General features: G+C 49.0%; 1 protein-coding gene across 7 annotated transcripts in view; it reads left to right on the plus strand.

Moving 5' to 3' along the window:
* Hnf1b (HNF1 homeobox B) overlaps window positions 1-20,867 on the plus strand; it is a 54,000-nt gene that overhangs the window by 7,580 nt on the left and 25,553 nt on the right. For 5 of the 7 annotated variants that reach the window (XM_016001692.3, XM_006983155.4, XM_076543046.1 and 2 more), the window contains exons 3-4: window positions 3,151-3,415; window positions 5,086-5,321. In XM_016001692.3, coding sequence (XP_015857178.1) covers window positions 3,151-3,415; window positions 5,086-5,321 — 501 coding nt within the window. The remainder of the gene's footprint in view (window positions 1-3,150; window positions 3,416-5,085; window positions 5,322-20,867) is intronic. The other 2 variants (XM_016001694.3, XM_006983156.4) reach the window with 1 other exon arrangement.

Consider the following 20,867-nt stretch of genomic DNA (forward strand, 5'->3'; position numbering starts at 1 on the left):
GGGGCCATTGACTAAGTGGATGGCAGCCTGCAAGGGACATTTTTGTTCCGTGTTATTGTTGTTTTTGCCTTGAAGTTACAGGACACAGAACCTAAGGATATATTCCTCCTCCTATAATTATCATGCATGTCATGTCCCAGGCACCATGGTAGGCTGTAAGGCACACAGGTCTTGCCTCTGGGGACTTAAACCCCCCTGAAGGAGTTGAGAAGCTTGAGTAATTAATGACAACTGCTTTCCAAGCGCTCTTTAAAAGGCATGCCCTGGGCAGCAGACAATTGCAATATCACCTGGAGAGTTAAATCCTGGAGGACTTACTGGAGGAGGTAGCATTTTTTTTTTTTTATCAAGTCTGAAAGGATAAAGAAAAGACACACCAGCACAGGACAAAACTTGGGGAGATACATAAAAGGAAGATCAAATGAGTGAGTTGAATGGAAAGAGAAAGAGGAGGAGGAAATAAGATGGTACACAGAAGTTTCATGAAAAACTAAACTAATAAATGGCACCATTTGAGGGCTTGTCTGTACCTATAGAACTTTCTGGACTAGCTCCCAAGCCTAGGATGAGTCTGCTGGAGCAAGCATTCCGATGTCATTTTAATGGGTACCAGACCTTTTCTATTCCATTCAGTTCTAAAGAAAGAGGAGGGGAGTTGTCCGTAGCTGGAGGCCCTGCAGCGTCTCGGTCTTCCAACACTGGTATGGCTAGGACAGGCCCCTGAGGCCTGTAGGCCCCGACCGGCCCACAAATGCTCTGGGTGCAGACCTCGTGCCAGCTGCCATCTCCCCAAAGATCAGCCTCATACTGGCAGATGTGTATAGCAAAAGCCTCCTCCACCTAAGTCAGATCTGGGGAGCATTGCTGTTTGGGGGATTCGTAGACTAGTGGCTAGGAACATTAGCGCATCCTAGGCTCGAGCGGCTTTGGACCCATCACTAACCACTCCGAACTCCAGTTTCTTTATCTGCTGTCGGAAGCAATGACACTCTCTCCCTTAGAAAGGCTGCGGGAGTTAGGTGGAGGGCTACAGGTAGAGGGTGTTGCGTTGAGGGGGTGGCCCACTCCCTGTGAACGTTTCTAATGAAAAAAATCTCAAACGGATCCCAGACACTTGGGGTCGTCCTCACTGGCTTTGCCCATTACTCACAGGGGACTCTACAGAGGTGGTACAGGGCCCACGGGGAGCAGGGGAGACATTAAATAGTCCCCCTCCCCCACTGCACAGGGGACTTCTGTCTCCACCTGTAAGTAGCAGCACATAGAGAGCTGCTGTGAAGAATGAGTGATGTAAGGGCTGCAAACCCCTGGAAGCATCTGACCGTGGGAGGGGCTACCATCTTCCCGCATCATCCCAAGGGAAGCCGGTGATCTTCTGCTTCTACACTTAGCAGAGGCTGCTTCTGGTTTCTGAAAACACAGTGGGCATCAGTGCAAACAGAGCCCTAAGGTGGCTCCAGGACCATCACAAATCAAAAGGCTCCGGTGACAGAAGCCATCCACCCATCTACCTAGGAGGCTGCTTCTGAATTGGCTTTGGCCATGGGCTAAGCAAAGGCAGCCCCATCTGCAGCTGGGATCCTAAATCCAGGCTGGTTAGACGCCCACCACTTCCTTGGGGTGGGCTAAAATAGAAGTGAAGCCCACGGCCATAAAATCCCAGGTACACAGGGAGATGCTAGGTTTGTGTGTGTGTGTATGGGGCTGGGGGTGTGTTCTAAGAAGTGTAGTAATGTGGATCTGTGGTTCAGTTGTCTGAAATTATGGTGCACCCAGAGGTGTTACTGTAGGGCTCCCGAGGTTGTGGCTGGACACTCTGAGAACTCCGAGGGACCCTGGGAACTGAGAAAGGAAAGCATCAAGGTCCAGAAGATGGGGAGTAGGAGCTAGAAAATGAATTTGTTACATGTCCTGCACCTCTGTGAACACTGCTCCATGCAGATAGAAGGTAGAGGACAACATAGTTCCCTTCTTATAAAGCAGATATCAAACCTCATCCCAACCATATCAGCCAACATGTTGCCCCCGGGCCAGGCTGTCTCCACCTTTCACTCATTCGATGAAGATGGAGTGAAGGTTTCTCTGTCCAGGCCTGGGAAGTAACAACCTGGTGTTTCCTTCCGCCTTTCTCCAGCCCCTTCAGCGTCATTCCTAGAAAGGGCCTCTGTTTTGGACTCTGCACTTCATCTTTCAAATTATGTGGACAGATCTCAAGCCATCTCCCTCATTAAAGGTTCCCTGGGACACGCATACACCACACACACAGGACACGCATATCACATACACACAACACACACATATCACATACACCACCCAACACACACACACACACACACACACACACACATTATTGCCTTTGCAATCATACTAGAAGTCTAAGGAACATCTTTTGCAGTTACAAAGCTCCCTATTTATTTCCAAGCATGATTTTTAAAGGTTTGGGGTTTCATGGTTTTCAAAGAACCTACTGTTAGAATAAGGTGCCCAGGATAGATAAAGAGTGAAGAGCAGGAGGGCTACACACTGTCTCTAAATATGGTAGGTAAGTGTAAATTACACCTTTGAACAATCTCCCCCTGGGCCTGAGACTTGACTGAGCTCATCCCCTTGTCATCAAAATACAAGCATTCAGAGCTGGGCTGTGGTGGCACACGCCTTTAATCCCAGCACTCGGGAAGTAGAGGCAGCAGGATCTCTGAGTTTGAGGCCAGCCTGGTCTACAGAGTGAGTTCCAGGACAGCCAGGGACGCATAGAGAAACCCTTTCTCTAAATAAATAAAAAAAATACATACATACATATATAATAAAAATACAAGCATTCAGGACTCAGAGTGTCACTTAATGTCAGAAGGTCAATGAGTCAAAGCACTGTCTTGACTATATCTAAACTCTGTCCAAAAAAGGAAAGGGTGGATTTGCTGGGAACACACACAAGATGAGCAGGGAGGAGCCTGCCATAAGGTGTCCCCTCTCTATTCCCACATAAACTTAGAGCAGATTGTGAAGCTTAAGGGAGAGGAATCAAGGGGTCTTTGTCCCTTGGTCCATCTGTCTGTGTCTGTCTGTCCGTCTGTCTGTCTGTCTGTCTGTCTGTCCGACTATGGAGTGAAGGCTGCAGGCTCTATCAAATCTACTCCTTTCTCATTTCAGAGTTCAACCAGACAGTCCAGAGCTCTGGAAATATGACAGACAAAAGCAGTCAGGATCAGCTGCTGTTTCTCTTTCCAGAGTTCAGTCAACAGAACCAGGGGCCTGGGCAGTCCGAGGATGCCTGCTCTGAGCCCGCCAACAAGAAGATGCGCCGTAACCGGTTCAAATGGGGGCCCGCATCCCAGCAAATTTTGTACCAGGCCTACGACCGGCAAAAGAATCCCAGCAAGGAGGAGAGGGAGGCCTTAGTGGAGGAGTGTAACAGGTAATGGCAGGAGCCCACAGGAGCCGTCGGGGAAGGCTCCTCCCCTCAGTCTGTAACACTGAGATATCGGTGTTCCAGCCAAGTGTGGCTAGATCAAGGTCTCCAGAACCCCCGAATTCAGCTTATTAATAAGTAGGCTTGAGACACATCACGGGAGTCACAGCTTATTTTAGTATATTAAAAGCCCCGAGGACTGGCAGGATGACTCAGAGGGTTAAAGGCATTTGCTGCCAAACCTGACTGCCTGAGTTTGATCCCCAGACTCCACATGAGGGAGAGAGAACCAAATCTTGCAAAATGTCCTCTAAATTCGGCATATGTCCTGTGGTGTGAGTGTGTGTACACACACACACACACACACACACACACACACACACACACACACACACACAAATGAATGTTTAAAAGAAGAAAGAGAAAGATCCAAGACGCCCAGCATTTAAGGGGCCTGTATAGCATTGTTGCTTGTCAATCATGGAGTCTCACCTCTGTGAAATACTAAATCATTATTCCCACGAGTGATTATTTTGGGGAAGATATTCTAAAAGCTCTGACATGAAATATGATGCTGGAGAGAGATATTTCCACTCCATACAGTCAATACCAAATTGTCACTTAGCTCTGGCCTCTACTAACTGTATCCCCATGTGGCTGGAAAGAAACTGGGACCTGACACAGGTTTTGTGAGATTCATTGGCATAGTGGCACACACCTGTAATCCCAGCACTCTGGAATCAAAGGGAGGAAGATGGAGAGTTTGAGGCCCATCCGGGCTTCAGAATGAGACCCTGTCTCAATCACACAATTAAGGAAATTTAGGGGGAGAATAAGAGTTTGGTTGGATCTCTTTGGCCGGCTCCATCTACACAGACACAACAGACTCCTTTCTGTTTCTCAACGATGTATGTTTTTTTTTTTTTTTTAAAGCAAGCACCGGAAGTTCTTGGAGAATCCTTTTGGTTTCATTCTTTCTCTATTCTCTTTCATTCCAATTTTGACTCTCTAGAATGTGCGCTCCTTGCTCTGGCAGAAGCCTGTGGGGCCTTGGCTCTGCCTCTCTGCTGAGTAGCTTTGGCAGTGAAAAGATAGAGCCAGGGAAGCCAGTATGGAAGCAGCCTGGGTTGACATACGATCTTCCATCAAGTGGTGTCTAGGAGCTCACAGTGTGCTGGGGGGTTTCACTGGCCCTCAGAATCGGAGACCTGACCTCTCTGGCTGCCTCTTTAATGACCCCGCCCCTCTCCGCTAGCTCTTTGCCCCAGAATATGAATGTGGAATCAGGTTCTCTGCACCCTTCTGGGGTTATCCAAACCCCCAAAGCCCAGATGTCTCTCACAGTGCCTGGAAGAGACTCAGAGTCAGTGAAAAGGACTCTTCCTGTCGTGAGGCTGTAAAGGTGTCAGGATGCCGGTCACTGGGCCTTCTCTTGAAATTACTGATCCTTGGCCTGCCCCGTCCACACACAGGGGGCCTATGCTCAGACTTCTAGGTAGCATAGCTTGCTCAGAGCCTGCACTAAAGCTTCCCTCCAGCCCTCTCAGATACTGTGAGGATGGCCTTTCTCTGGACAGGCTTCTCCCAGCCTCTGCTATGACTGTGTGTTTGGGGTCCAGCACATGCAATCCCCCCAGCCACCCTCACTCACCGTCCCTCCCTTCCGTTCTTTGCAGGGCAGAATGTTTGCAACGAGGGGTCTCCCCCTCCAAAGCCCACGGCCTAGGCTCCAACTTGGTCACAGAGGTCCGTGTCTACAACTGGTTTGCAAACCGCCGGAAGGAGGAAGCATTCCGGCAGAAGCTGGCCATGGATGCCTACAGCTCCAACCAGACGCATAACCTGAACCCCCTGCTCACCCATGGCTCCCCTCACCACCAGCCCAGCTCCTCTCCTCCCAACAAGCTGTCAGGTAAGTGGAGAACAGTGCCTCTCGCTGCCTCAGAACCAACTGTTGCTGTCCTCGCCCACCTCACTGTTCCTGGTGTTTCAGAGGAGCCGATAACTTTGAGATGGGGCAGACCCACTTTCCTCCCATTGCTAGAACGTTCTCATGAGAGAGAAGTGCGTGCCTCTGGTCAGGTTTCCTCCCATTCCTTGCTCGGCTGCTCGGCCCTCAAAGAGCCTTTTGACCTTTCCGTCTCTGTCTTCATTCTCCCTGGGTGGCTGCTGACTCAGCCGCACAGATTGTCCCCAGAAGAGGCTGCCTTTTGGGGGTGCCAGGTCCAAGCTGCAAGCAGAGAGATCATAAGTGCCATATCGCTGGTCAGTATGACGGAGAACGGCATTCTGGCCATCCTCTGCCGTGCCAGGCTGTATCCTATCTGGCGCCCTAGTTTCAACAGGAGGAGTCTAGTGGTTGGTAGAAAAAGGCCACTTAGGTGGCCGTCTCTGTTGTGCTGAGTCAGGAGTAAGATGGGTCTGTCACTCGAGGTCTTCTGTGATGACTGGCTAAAGAGGTTGTGCCTTGTTGGCCCAGATCAGAATGTCTCTGCTGTGGGGTTTGAATGTGTTGTGTTAGAAGCCTATATCCTCACGTGGGAAAGGACTCCTATCTGCCAAGCAGTGTCAGCCAATGCCTTCTCCTCCTGGGCCTTAATTCTCCCACGAAAGCCATCTTAACCAGAAATGAGGAGGTGCTTACGGACAATTGTTTGGGACCCATGCATACCAAACAATGCTGCTTTCTGATCTGGGGAAAGGCTTGAGAAAGGAAAGCCAGCCACTGTCACACTCTACTGTCCTCTGAAGTCCCTTCCTCCCCTCTCTTGCTAGTTAACCTTTTTGATGGGAAAGGCCCAAGGATCGGGAGCTGACCCATGTGTTGGGTAATCCAAATCATCAGGTCAGGGTCTGAGTACCAACTGGGTGATATGCAGACATTTGTTTTCAATGTTTGAGACCTGAAATGTGTTTCAGTTGGAGACCTGAAATTGGCCAGCGTGAACCTGGGACCTTGCTGGAGTTTCTCTAGGCCCTGCTCTGAGCGTAAGGAAGGGCTCAGATACCCCCAAAAGAAAACTGGCTTTTTCATGAGAAGCAAAGAAACTGGGGGCAGTGAGGGGAACAAGGGCTGGTCTGACCACGGAGTCACTTAACCCCTTTATAGCAATGCAGCAAGGTTCAGCGGGTAGGTAGTGGATGGCTTATGGCCAGTACTGAGCAGGGCTGGAGCATTCGCCCACCATGGTGATCCGCGGAGCTAAATCTGGAAGCGGTGGGGGGCGTGGTCGGGGGCAAGGATCATTGTTGAGAAGACAATGGCAATTGTACTGGGACCTGTGATCTCCACACCAAAGTCAGGGAGCCCGCAAACCAAACAAAGGCCCAGCAGCTTTCTGACAAGCTGGGGTTGTGCCGAGGTCACCACAGGGTCGGGAGCTTAGGCTCTCTGTGCCCTGGCTCGAGAGCCAGAGAGCTAGGGCAGCATGCCCGGGCACTAGAAACAGAGCAGAGGTGGAGACAAGGGCAGGAGACAGCCTCAGGTGGGCATCTGCGAAGGGTATGGTCCACTGAAAATGGAGTCTCCGGGCTGCCCCAAAAGTCTGAACCTTTGTGAAAATTATGATAAGGATAGAACCCAGAAGAACTTTAAAGAAAGAAACTGAGACCCAGAAAGAGATAGACATCTAGCCTGTTGGTTCTTGCAACATAAATATGCATTAAGTGCTAGCCAGGTCCTGGCAATATAAATTGGGGACGTAGCTCCGTGCTGGAGTATGTGCCTAGCCAGTATGTTTAAACGGGGAGGGAAAGGAAAATACTGGGGACACAGGGCCCTGCATCCTTAGAATTTATACCCTGTAGGGAGGACCTCTCACCAACGTGGAGTCTCCAGTATCAGCTTGGATTCAAGGTTATCTCTGGGGACATGGGGGTCTTTTCTAGGGAGAGAAAGACCCTACATCTGTCATGTGGGGTGGGTGCAGTGTTCTTACAGGACATTCGATATTTTCAGTGGCTGTTTAGGCCTTCATTTTCACTCAAGGTCCATCGTGGTAGTCCTTGACTGCCCAGGTACTGGATTCTCTGGGTGTCATTTTGAACCTCAGTTCTAATTAGACAGGTGATGCGTGTGACTAATTCACATAAGTCCTGAATTTCCTGTGCGTCAAATGGATGCTGGGTGCACGCGAGGATTAGATGGGTGGACCTGTAAGTAACCACCTTTCCCAGCACACCACAGTGAGAGCACTCCTGTCATCTCAGTATTGCGGAGGATAAATGAGGCAGTGGAACAAGGGCAGGCAAAAAGAACCTGGTTTCTTTTTCATTTCCCACACATGGGAATTAATCCTAAGAGGTAGTGAGATGTGTTCTCACCCTGGGACTGGCAAAGAAGTGATCAGTGCTCTGCGATGGTAGAGTTAGAAGCCTGCATGGCCTTCTGAGGCTGTCAGAATGGCTCTTGGGACTTCCCCCCAGGGCTGGTCAAGAGCAGTGCTCAAACTTGGGCTGCAGATCCTCACTGTACCCTCCCCACCGTGGGGCCTCCCCAGCCCCTGCTCACACCAAAATCGTAGCTGACTTGGAACCTAAAACTTGGAACCAACACCCAGTATCAACACTGGTTATCTGTCCGTCTGTCTGTCTGGAACCAATACCCAGTATCAGCATCGGTTGTCTGTCTGTCTATCTATCTATCTATCTATCTATCTATCTATCTATCTATCTATCTATCTATCTATGTCTTATTCTCTTGCTCACATGCTCATGTGCATGTATGTGTATGGTGTGTGTATACATATGTGTATGCATGCTCACATATGTATGGGCATAAACACTCTGTGTGCACCATGGGGTTAGACATTCTCGTGAGGCACTGGAGATGCAGTGCAAAGGAGGCTGAGAGAGAAGTAGGAGGTTGATGACCTGTGTCTTTCTTGATGGCTCTCTGCCGTATGTAGTAAGGCAGGGTCTCTTACTTGAACACGGAGCTCGCTAGATTTACTAGTGAGATTACACTAGATTTGCCCTAGGTAGCTTTCTTACTCTGAGGAACCCCTGTATCCACCTCTCAATGTGCAGAATGATAGACAAACCCTATACCCGCCCAGCATTCACATGGGTGCTGGAGCCCCGAACTCTGGTCTTTATTTTTACCCCTGGGCCATCTCCCCAGCCCCTGACACTGGCCATCTCCAAGGCTGAGCTGGGGAAGGACCAGACCTCAAGGTCTTCTCGGAACCCCAACACCTGAGCCAGGAGGAGGTCTGGCAGCACCAGAGAGAGGAGGAACCTTCCCCCAGAATCCTCTTCCTGGAGAGCTGAGCCCCCTCTTCCTAAGCAAGGCCTTTCCCTCCCAGCCATGCTTACTGCATGTGCCCCACTTGCCCACGGTGACCACAGTGTGACCCTGGTCCTGGAATGTCCCACACAATAGGGATGGCAGGAGGGGCACTTTGCCTCTGTCAGCGGCCGGTTGCTTACAAGGTACCCTGCAAACACAGTCAGCAGAATCAGCTGTTTCCAGCCTTGCCCCTCTTGGCCTTTACAATCACACACCAGCATGCAGCCAGGGGTTGTCAGGGCTTTGTCTCCCTTATGCATGCTTAATTGACAATTAAGCTGGGGCTTTGAACCAGCCTGGCTGCTGCTGCCGGGCCTTCGTCTTTCCAGTGAGTGTCACAGGGGCAACCTTTGTCTCTTCTTCTTGGGGGCCTAAAGTTACTGTAGCGGGCTGCGGGCAGCCATTTATCTTCAGACTGGAAGGCCTTTATCTGTCGCCCTCCCCATTCCAGCTCTGGCCAGCAGGAGCTGTCCCTGGTTATAGGATCCTGTGACAACCCATTCTGGGGCCATTGAGCAGACCCGGAGTGATGGCCTCTACCTCCATTCTGGAGCTAAATCAAGGAAAAGGCCCCTAAAAGGTCAGAGGGCAGGGCTGTGGCAAGAAAAAGGAGCTGGTTGGAGACTGGTACTTGTATTGATTGGCTCAGAGGAGGAGGAAGTGGTTGTGGGATGGGACCTGGGCTAGCCTTGGCCCAAGACTGGTATCTGTAGCCTGATCTGGGTGGCTTTGTTCAGTCTTAAGTCACCTGGCTACCTCCCCAAGGAGGTAAGGGAGGGACACACGGTCCCCATCAGCCTTTGCTCTCCCACACATGTCCTCTCTCCTAAATGATCTTTTCAGGAGGAAATGAGTACTTGTTCTTCAACAAAGTCAGTGAGTCACAGAAGGGAGAAGACACCTCCCTAGGATAAGTTTTGGGCCTCTGGGCCACAGCCTGAAAGGACGTACTGTTTCCATGGCTGCTGTTTTCTCCTGCCTTTGAACTCTATCCCTTCCTTTCCCAGCCCCGCAGACCAGACTTCCGTGACATGTGTCAGAACTTGGAAACACAGAGTCCTCCCTCCGGTCTCTCTCTTAGTCCCCCATTGCAGCATCCCCCAGTGGCTGTAGGACTCTAACCCCATGGCTTAGGCAAAACAGATTCATTCCTGGTCAAGGTAAAAATGGCCTGGATAGCTGCCCTTCTCCATGCCACAAAAATATGCCCTACCCAAGGAGACCTCAGCCATACCCAAGAGAAGACAGACTGAAGATGAGAAATCACGTTCTCTGTGGATTCAGCACTTCCTTGGTCCCAGGCCCTGGGCTGGCACCTGAGTGCTTTGTCCCATTTAACTTTCCCCAAAATGTAGGAGGATGGGTGCTGCCTGGTTTGATATCCCCATTTGTCAACTTAGGGAAGCGAAAATATTTAGAATGTGAGTAATTTGCCCCCAAGTTCATAGAGTTAGTCAGCAGGGGACAGGGACAGGTTTTGACCTGTAGCTCACTGCCCATCTGTCTTTATTTGTTCTATGCAGACACTAAAAACTTTTAAACATGAGAACTAACACACACACACACACACACACACACACACACACACACACACACACCCTTCTTCTATACGTCTGCTATTCCCATCTGAATGACCAAGGTGAGGTAAGGCGAAGACTGAGAGCCAAGCTAGTTCACTGTTTCTTCTCCAGCGGCTGCCCCTGAACAAGGTGAATTCTGTGGAAAGAAATGCTGGCCTCTCTTTCCCAAGCCCATCTCTATCTGTATGGGGATTTGAACTGCCCTTGCATTCGGCCCTGTCTGGGGCACTAAAAGCTTTAACAACTTAATGGGGCCTGTGAGACAGGGTAGGCACCTCAGCTCACCTCTGGGAGCTCCATCCACCCCCTCCCTGGGCAGCAGACAAGGGGGGGGGGAGACAAAGGAGGGTTTATGAGGGCAGCTGTAAAAAATATTCATCTCAGCAGCAAAGGTTCCCAGAGCGAATGAAGCAACCCTATTGTCCCTGAGTCAGAGAGAGAATTGCCTGGAATCCTGGCTTGCTCCAGTGGTTCAGAGGTGGACAGGGCTCCAACATTCTGCTTCTTAGGGACTTAATCCCTAACTGTCATTTTATCTCCTGAATTTGAAGGTCATTTTATCTTGTGGGTACCACCCCATCAACTCCCACTAGATTGGGGAAGACAATTAGGATATTAATGAGATTAAGAGGCCTAGTCTTAAAGGCATTCTGCTGTCAGCCCCCCTAGAGGGCCAGTCCTGGTCTGCATACAAAGACCCAGGGCAAGGCACTGGTGGGCTCTGGCCTCAGCACAAAGGGACCCCCAGCTGATGATGAGTTCCTACACCCACTGAGGCAGCCCACTGGCTAAGTCTAATCCCTCTGAAGGATCCTCAGAGGATTTGAGGACTCCTTGCCACCTCACCCCCCCTACACACACACCCACACCCACACACACCCCTTCTACTCCCATCCCCTCTGAAGAGGAAGGAAGCTGCCAGGAAGCATGGAGTCCAGCCTGCGGCTTATGGGAGAAGTGCTCTTGGAATCTGTTTGTAAAATGTTTGATGAGAAGTAGCAGAAACTTGGAGAGAATGAAGCACTGGAGGGGAGAGAGAGAGCCAGAGGTCTGGGCAAGGGCCTTTGAAGGCACCTGCTTAGTAGAAGGCACAAGAGCTGGCCTTATACCTCTACCCACTTTTCAACAGGAAGTGAAACACAAATGTGGAAGCGGGGGGGTGGGGGGATGGAGGGTGGGGGTGTGTGTGCACGTGTGTGTGTGTGTGTGTGTGTGTGTGTGTGTGTGTATGCGTGTGTACATGTATCATAATGTACATATATATGTGAGCATATATGTGTACATTTTACATGTAATATTTATATTATATATTAATATAATAAATAAAATAAAGTCAAATGAAGCATTCACTCCTAATGATCCTGGGCTGTTCCCAGGTCCTCTCGAACAGTCAGGCAACTTTTTCAGTAAAGACCCCATAGTGAATAGTTTGGGCTTCTCAAGCCATGTGGCCTCAGTCACAGCCACTCAGCCCTGCCTGTGTAGCACAAAAGCACCCATTGGCTGTGCATGAGTGAGTGTGTGGCTGTCTCCCGACACAGCCTTATGGGATCTGAAGTTTGAATTCATGTTATTTTCACGTATCATGACATAGTCTCCTTTGGATTTTTTTCCCCAACTATTTAAAAAAAAAAACAAAACAGGGCTGGAGAGATGGCTCAGTGGTTAAGAGTGAGTACTACTCTTCCAGAGGACCTGAGTTAAGTTCCCAGGACTCATGTTAGTCAGCTTACGGCCACTTGTAACCCCAGCTCCAGGGGCATCCAACACTTCTGGTCTCTGTGGGCAGGTTCACAAACTCACACACATAATTAAAAAAAATGTGAGTGTGTATTTGTACACACATATATGTAGAAGTACACATACATACGCACATATATACATATCATTCTTGGTTCACACTTCATATGAATGCAGCCTGCTTGGGTCAGCCAAACTCTCAAATGCCACCATTATGTCAGATTCTCTAGGGAACTAGGCCAGGCTTCTGTAGTTACTAGAACCTTCCAGGTGAGCCCAGTGTGCCACCAAGAGTTGAGAAGCAACTCTAAAGCGTCTCCATATTAAAGTGCATGTCTATTACCTGGAATGTGTCAAAATGCATATTCCGAATGGGGCTCAGGTGGTGGAAGTGGCGGGGGTGGGTGGGTAAGTTTCTGTGTTTTGATGCTGGCAGAGGGGATGGCTCGGGGGGGCCTCACTGCCTGTAATGAGCATCTTGGAGCTACTCCATTAGCAGCTCATCTCCCTCTGTCTCCCAACCTCCTTTTGACTGACCACCACCCATCCTGTTTAACAAGTTCTTCTAAATTCAGTGGGCCCAAGGACAGAACCATGCATCACAGAGAAGACCCAAATTCCAACCTTACCTTAGTCACTTATTTCTGTGTGACCCTAGGCAAGCTTCTGGAATCTGAGCCTCAGTTTCTCAGTGTACAGTGGGCACACCCACCTACAAAAGCTGGAGAAGGAAACGGTATGATGCATGTGTATATAGGCAAAACACCCGGACATAGCAGGTTCTCATAAATGCTGGCTATTGTTATTCCCCACAGAGGCTGGCTTGTGCTATCTGTTACCTGAAAGAAGATTTGTCTGTTGTTATTTGGGAGGGGTCCTCTTATTTCCCTGTCTCTAGTGAGGATCTTGTTCAATCTTGATTTTTAGAGAATTTGGGTATTTCCAAACTAGATGCTCATCTTCTTGGTGTCTGTAATAGACTCAGGCTGGCTTCTTTGTCACATAGTGGGTGTAAGACAATGTCTCATCTCCCCTAGGACTGTTTGGTGACATCTATAAGATGTATTCAGCCTCATGGGCATTTAGCATCAACGAGAAGAGGTTGTGATGTGCATGGACAGATGGGGGTGGGACAAGGGCTCAGGACCGTGCATTAGGAGGTCAGGGGCAGCAGATGACCATAAGTTTCCTGTACCTAGTAGGGCGTCTTTCTCTTTTAATGAAAGCAGATGTGAGTACCCTACTGTGTGCATTGCTTGTGTGTAATTAGGCTATGGAAGCTGCTAGCCTGAGGGAGGGGATGGTGCTTTCCTGGGGCAGGCTGTGTCTGAGAAGCTTGCTGCCCTCTGTTCCCAGAAGGGGAGCTGACTCCAACTTCAGGCAGAGGCAGTGCAGGAAAGGGAGGGTGGACGCCAGCCCACAGTGAGCACAGGAAGCCTCTCTTTGCTCACCTTGAGCACCAGCTCACTCTTACCCTGGGCTCTGACTCAGCAGCCCCCACAGTAGCACAGTGAATAGTTTTGGTTGCTACAGAGTCCTCAGCCCAGAGAACTTTATCCTTCTAGTACTTTGTGGACAGATGTCAAGAGCAAGGTTTCTTGGGTAGCATACTCTGCATGTTGGAGGCGCATCTTGGAGATGGGCTCAGGGCCTTAATGGCTTTTCCAAGAGGAGTCTGTGTAATGTGGGGTGCCGTGAGGTTGTCTGCTTGCAGACAGCCCCTCCTTAGGACCACACTGAGATGGATGGATCTAGAAGCCAGGTGTAGCTCTCAACAGAGTACATGTGAACTGACTGTCATTCCCTGGCAGTGTGTTCTCAAATAAGCTCCTTAGCTTCTTTGGCCCAATAGGGATCCTAGTACCTACACAGGGCCGTTGTGAGCCTTCAAAGTGATAGTACATACCCCAGGTCATCTTATTGCTTGGCAAGGAAGATTGAGAGCCCTTGTAGAGCTCCTGAGCTGACCAAGGGAGAACTCTAGATCTCCTTGGGTTCTTGATAAGGTGTGGCTTTGCAGTTTTTATGAACTTTGGTCTTCATTTTGGACACCCAAAACCATGAAACTGAAACACAGGCAAAATCTGGGGTTCTCAAATCTCCTTCCTAGAGTCCATCCGAGTAATCTGGGGAGCTCATTAAACATAGACATGGTAGCTCCACACACAACCTGTAGAATCAAAATTGCTGAGGTGCTGTGCTACTTGGGTGTAGAGCATCGTGACACGTAGCCCAAGACACCTGGGTGCACAGCCAGGGGCTGGCTGTCATTGGGCTAGACAGAACAGGAACATTCTGAAGGGTTGACAGTGATCCAGTGGTTCATTGCTCAACTGGAGGAGAAGAGGCAGCTGGGGTCAGAAGCCCTGGATGCAGGAGACCAGAACCGATAACAAACAGGAGTAATGCTGCAAAGAAAATCATTACATGTATTGAGGATTCTGACCTGTCATGACTTGGAGACTGTGTGTTGCTTCCAGTCTTGAGGCCGCAGACTCTGCTGTTTGAAGTACAGAGAGAGCTTTGCCACTGTGGTGCTTTATTGTTAGGCTCATCATCTGTCTCCCTCCCTCTTTTTTTTTTTCTCTCCCTCACTCCATCCCTGTTTCAGGAACTCTGTGCTGTTAGCAGCCTTCCACCTTTATTAGGGACCATTAGGGCTTTACAACATCAGCAGATTGGGTGGGGCCAGTCACAATAAACAGATTTATACTGGGTATAAACAAGACACCTGTAACTGCCAGAGGTTAACGCTTCCGGGCCCTTTGAGTGGCAGTCTGTGGGCCCGTGCCTTGGAACCTCGTCCGTGGCAGGATCCTCTTCTTGGTCAGCACTGTTGGACTCTGCCGGCCATGAAGCCTGGGTGAGCACTTGTGCAGCCAGGACAGGAACTCTCCAGACAACACCTGCAGTGTGCATAGTGGGCCAAAGGAAGTGCGTCTTTGAGCTCTGGGTATTTTACAGATGGGAACAGAAATGAGCAGCTTATCCTCTTTGTTGTGTAGAATTCTACTCTAGAACTCGCATCCCTTCCTGTCACAGAAAAACACAAGAGGCTCTGCCTTGTTCCCATAGGAAGGGAGGCCTGAGTGGTGGAACCAACCCACCCCGAGCTGAGCCCAACCTAAGCCCCTACTGAATTCTTCACTGTCTCCGTGAAAACCATTCTACTTACTTGTGCAGCGAATGAATCTGTTATAGAGAGGTTCCTGACCAAATGCTTAATGCATAAATGTTCTGCCTTGTGAGTTTGTTATTCCACATTGTGGTTAAACTGAGCATAACATTTGTTTTCCTATGGCATCTGTAAATATTATTTAAAGCCCGGCTTCCCTTTTCTGAAAACAATGTCCTGATGCTCCATCTCTTATCTCAGATTTACAGTTCACAAAATAGTGCCAACATTAAATGCTCCCAGAAACTTCTTGAAGAACACAGCCTGGCTTTCTCCTTCATATTCTCCTAGCTTGGTTTCTACTGATTTAGACCACTCACTTAGTTTAGTTGTACTAGTTAGTTTCATGGTCTACTGCTTTAGATCCTTTTATCATCTCCAATATTCCTTAGACAAGAAAAGTGTGAGACTGGGTCTTTCTGAGTTTCCACTGAGTGACCTGAGACCTAGACTCTGTCCACCTGAGCTGCCTGAAGACAGAGAAGAGAATCTGCCAGGCCCTGAGCAGCTGTCCATTCTCTGATGGTGTTCCCCAAGTGCTCACCTGGTGCTCCTCTTCTCCGAGCAGGCTAAAAGCCAGTCATCATCCACCTGCCAAAGTCTCAGTGTCTGATACCTGGTGCTCCCTGGATCCAGCATCCACTCATAAGCTTCCTGGGTGATCAGCATCATTGATCTGTCATGATGATGCTGATGATAATAGTGATGATGATGATGATGGTGATGATAATGATGATGTTGATGGAGCTTTCCCAGTGATAGTGATGAAGAGGCTGGGGCCTGACCAGGCAAGCCCCCCCATTAAGGAGGCAGCTCTAACACTTGTCAGACCTCAAAGGATCTTGTCCCCAAGTATTCCCTCCTAGTGGGGGGAATTGCTTATGAATAGGTCACAGTGGAAAAACCTCTCTTTTCTAAGGCAGCTTTATTAGCCCTTCAGTCACAGTACAGATGTCTGTTTATAGGTCCTTACTTTGTGCGGACACCCAGCGGCTCAGTCTTCTGATGGCTTTATAGCCTTCCTCACATTGCCCAGCCCACCAGGAGCATCAGCATCCTCCCTGCCAGCCAAACCTGGGAGCCTTTGTTGCAGCCATATTACCCCTGCCTGCAAAGGCAGCCTCTCAGAAAAAACAGTGACCCCAGGAGCCAGACTGCAGCAGGACACTGTCTGCGCACGCCCCCCCCCCCCAGGCATTAGACTAACGATGGCCATCATTAACCCTTCTTAGGTTTTTTGCCTTAGTTTCTTTTTTTAAAAGGGTATTTAAATTACTCATGTTGCCGCAGTAAGTGCCCATTAACCGATCCTTTTCCTTACCTCAAAAACCAACCCAGTGGATTTCTAACTTGGTAAGTGTACATGTAGTCATCTTATAGCTCTACAGGGCCCACGAATCTTCCTTGCTAAGCAGTAAGATGACCTGGGGCATGTGTTACCACTTTTGAGTCTCACTTTAGAAACAGTCAAGCTATATTGTGAAAGCGCTTTCTCTTGTCTCCTTAGAACAGATGTTATGCTTGAGCTGCAAGACTAGGGAGTGTCCCCCCCCAACACACACACACACACACACACACACACACACACACACATACACACACACACACACACACACACACACACACACACACACACACACCATCCATTTCAGCACAAAATAAAGCCCAGGGTGAGATCTCAGGTGCAGAGGCAGCCTGCTGCATCCCACACACCTCTCCACTCCTCTCTGATGTCTTCTGATGTGAAATTGCTCATATCTCTCAGTCATGTTTCCTCTATTTGGATTATGTTTTAATTTTTTTCTTCCCTGTCCTTTGCTGTCCTTAAACAATATGTCTCTCTTCACTACAGAAAAAAAGGAGGAGACTTGGAGGATATATATATATATATATATATACACACACACACACACACACACACACACACACACACACTGCAGTAGTTTCTCACTGAGCCCTCTGTCGGGTCATTGTTTTTCACTGGCTTCTGCAAATCCTTGGGTACCTGGTACAGGCCAGGCACCGCGCCGAGAGCCTGCCCTCTGGGTACACGCATTCTCATGAGAGATGCAGCCAAGAAACAAGGCTGCCAACCCATAAAATTGTTTCAAACTATCCGTGGGTCGTGATAAAGTGACTTAACATATCAGGAATCCATTTGGGAATTATAAGGAAGAGGAAAGGGGGTCAGCTTCAGACTGTGAGACTAGCTAGGTGACCACCTCAGAACAGCTGTCCTCTGTGTCACATGGGCATCTGCGGCCCACTGAGAAGCTCCGTATAAAACACTCTCCTGGATGAGGCCTGAGGCAATGCTCCAGTGCCAGGGAGGCTCTTTTGGCTGTGGCCTTGGACTCCAGGCTGAAGTGATCTTGCAAAGCACCTGCTGTTTGCTTGTAGAAACCAGCTCTCTGGCAAGGACATGGGGACGTACCTCCTAAGGCCAGCCCCGTGGAAGGAAGGACTTGGGTGTCCGTTCCTCTTCCCTCCTTACCTGTAGGTTATGTCTGAAGACACCATGCACATGAGCACCAGCTCTTGGCTGCTTTCTTTTCTTTTTTCTTTCTTTCCCCGCTGCTTGCATTTACTTTGATTTTTTTTTTTTTAATAAGAAAACCAGTTTGTGGGCTTCCCTGAAGTGTCACTCTACATTTTACCCCTTGAGTCAAGAATGTTTGCCGTCCTCACAGGCCTGTCTGTGTTTCTCATGCCATGAATGAGGCTCCTACCTAAGGCCTTTAGGATCCAGAGCTGAGACCGCCCTAGTGTTTAAATTGCTTGCCTTTTCCATCCGTTTCCTCTTCGTAGGCTTTCAGAATTTCAGTCTCCTAAACTCTGTGCAAACCCAGGTCTTTATCCTTAGGGGATAGTGCTCAGAACGGTAAAAGTCCTGTGCTGCCCACGGAGAAACTGAGGCAGCTGCTGCCCATGGAGAAACAGGGGCAGCTGTGCTAATTCATTTGGAAGCTTTGGTTTCTGGGGTCCCTGACTTTAAGCCCAGGAATTGTTCACATTCTTTTACTGGCAAACGAGTGTCTGAGGAATTCCCCAGACTGCCCATCTCTCTGCCTCTGTCCTCAGGAAAAGTGAATGGTGCTTAGGAGGGGGTGGGTATGAAGACACAGGGCTGGACCACTAGGACTAGCTTAACATCCCCCTTCCCCTTTCCCAGTACAAGGTTGGGGCTTCGTAAGAAACACAGTTCTGTCTGCTCATGATTTATGGACATAATGGCTTCATTTTGGAAGAACTCTCTCCTTCACATGCTCCCTCCTACCTTGGTTCAGATATCTAGTTTTCAGACCTGATGGGTTTGGGCTGTGCTCTGCATGAGGTTAGGAACACAGAGGAAAAAATGTGTGTGACAGAGCCCTGGCCAGTTGAGTAATGTTTACTCTGTTGGTGGCTGGGGCGCTCACTCGAGCTGGCCTAGGTCCACCAACTGGAGGAACATTCCTGCATTATCACAAATAGGAGCTGGCTTCAGAATGAAATGTCAAGGGTGAAGGCATCCCACCAGGTGCTGGGTACAGCTTACAGATCCCAGGAAAGGAAGCCCCCAGGCTTCAGTGCCAACGGCCATTCGAGAGACAAGCTGAGCCCATATCACCCAAGTCCTCACTCTCCTCTCTCTCCTAATACAAGAGAAATTCCAAACATGATTTCCTGCTTGGCATTACTCTTCTGTTCATTTTGTTCCCCCAGCAAAGCCCAGTGCTTCTTTTACATTATTTTATTAATCCACTATCTGTCACCAGAGGGAGGAAATCTTTATGTCCATTTTACAGGGGGGGAAAAGTAAAAAAAAAAAAAAAAAAAAAAAAAAAAAAAAAAAAAAAATCAAAGCCTAAAAAGTTGATTGATGCAAAATCATAATGAAGTCTTTGCTGTTTTTTGAGGGTCTTAGAGAGGTAGGCTACATAGTCAAGGATCTATAAGCCCTAAAATAGATTTCTACATACCTATGTAGTCAGGGACACCCTGAACAGCTCTTCTGTGGAGTCTCCTGTAAGGCGAGTCAGGGTTGGCTCTGAACACACAAAGCACAGCTGGCCCTGGGTAAACCAACACAGACATCTAAAAACACCACACGCTAGGTTGCACAAGAGCCATGACAGGGCTGGTGGGAAAAGTCACACCTTCAGTGACACATTTGAAAACGATAAGCCTCCCATTGAAACATTAGCAGTTTTACAGCCGCTGGACGGTTAAAGGATCGCGGATGCTGTCCAACAATAAATGTGGCACTTGAGCTTGGAAAGGGTCCTGACGGTTTGCCTAAGGAAGTGGCTGTCGGAAAAGTCGCAGGTCATTATCCTGAAGTGGTGGACAGAGGATTGTCTGCAGTCGGGGGAACTATGACTCCTGATGGGCAAGGATGCGGCTTACAGCTCTCGAGTGACCAAGGCGGCTGGCAGATGTTTAAGGGGCGTGTGTGCATGCATGGGCCTGTTTATTGTATTCCATGTGGTCCCATTCAGCCTTCTGCAAATTTCTGAATTCATCTGGTGCTTCTCAACTGTGAAATTTGTGTGGCTTTCCAGCCATCCCTTAGCAATAGACCTGGGACAGAATTACACTATCAATACAGAACTGACCTGACTTTCTCTTTCTGCTTGTTCCTTGATCTGGGGCATGGGTCCTCAAAGTAGCTGAGGTTTCGTTCCTTCATTCTGTAAATAGGCACATTGCCAAGTGCTCTGCTAGCCCGGAGAAAGCAACAATGAGTATGGCATCTCTTCCTTTGAGAGGGAGAGAAAAGTAAACACATCAGAGTACAGCGAGGCCGGCTCCTGATGTCGAATCTCCAGAGCATCAGTTCTGGGTCATGACCCCTCTGGGGGCTGAATGACCCTTTCACGGGGATCGAGTATCAGATATCCTGCATATCATTACGATTCATAACAGTAGCAAAATTGCAGTTATGAAGTAGCAACGAAAATTATTTTATGTCTGGGGGTCACCACAACATGAGGAACTGTATTAAAGGGTTGAAGCAATAGGAAGGCTGAGAACCGCTTCCCAAGAGCCTTGGAAGTACAGAGGTTGGGACTAAGTAATAGGGTGAAGGAAGAACATTGTCCCAGGGACACTACAGGAAAAAAACCTGTCCAAACAGAGGGAACTGCACAGGCGAGGCACAGAGGCGGTGCAGAGCCGTCTGATCTGAGGTGACTGCATGGAGTGTGGTGAGGGAGGATGTATTTCAAATAAGGCAGAGTGCAGACACAAGACCATTACGCCAGTCACAGGTACTAGGGCTCCTTCAGAAACCAGCAAGGGGTCATCTGAGCAGAGAGGCTAGGGAGGTAACGTGGTCCATGAAGTACTTGCCTTGCAAGTATGAGGACCTGAGTTTTATCCTCAGTTACCTCCCCTGACCCCACACAAAAACTGAGCATGGTGATACAGGCATGTAATCCCAGTGCTGGGAAGCAGATGTGGGCAGCTTCCTGGGGCTGGCTGGCTGGCTAACCCAGCAGGCCTGGTGCGATCCAGGTTAGTGAGAGACCTTCTCAAAAAAAAAAAAAAAAGATCGGTTGGTGCCTGAGGACAAATACTCAGGGTCACTCAAGGTTGTCCTCTGGCTTCTGCTTGTACACGCACGCGCACATGAAAAAAAATCCTGGGGTACAGCTGGGTGAAGAGCTGTATATATCCTCCGTGCTTTTG

The sequence above is a fragment of the Peromyscus maniculatus genome, chromosome 8 (genome assembly GCF_049852395.1).
Source record: "Peromyscus maniculatus bairdii isolate BWxNUB_F1_BW_parent chromosome 8, HU_Pman_BW_mat_3.1, whole genome shotgun sequence".
In the NCBI taxonomy this organism is placed as follows: Eukaryota; Metazoa; Chordata; class Mammalia; order Rodentia; family Cricetidae; genus Peromyscus; species Peromyscus maniculatus.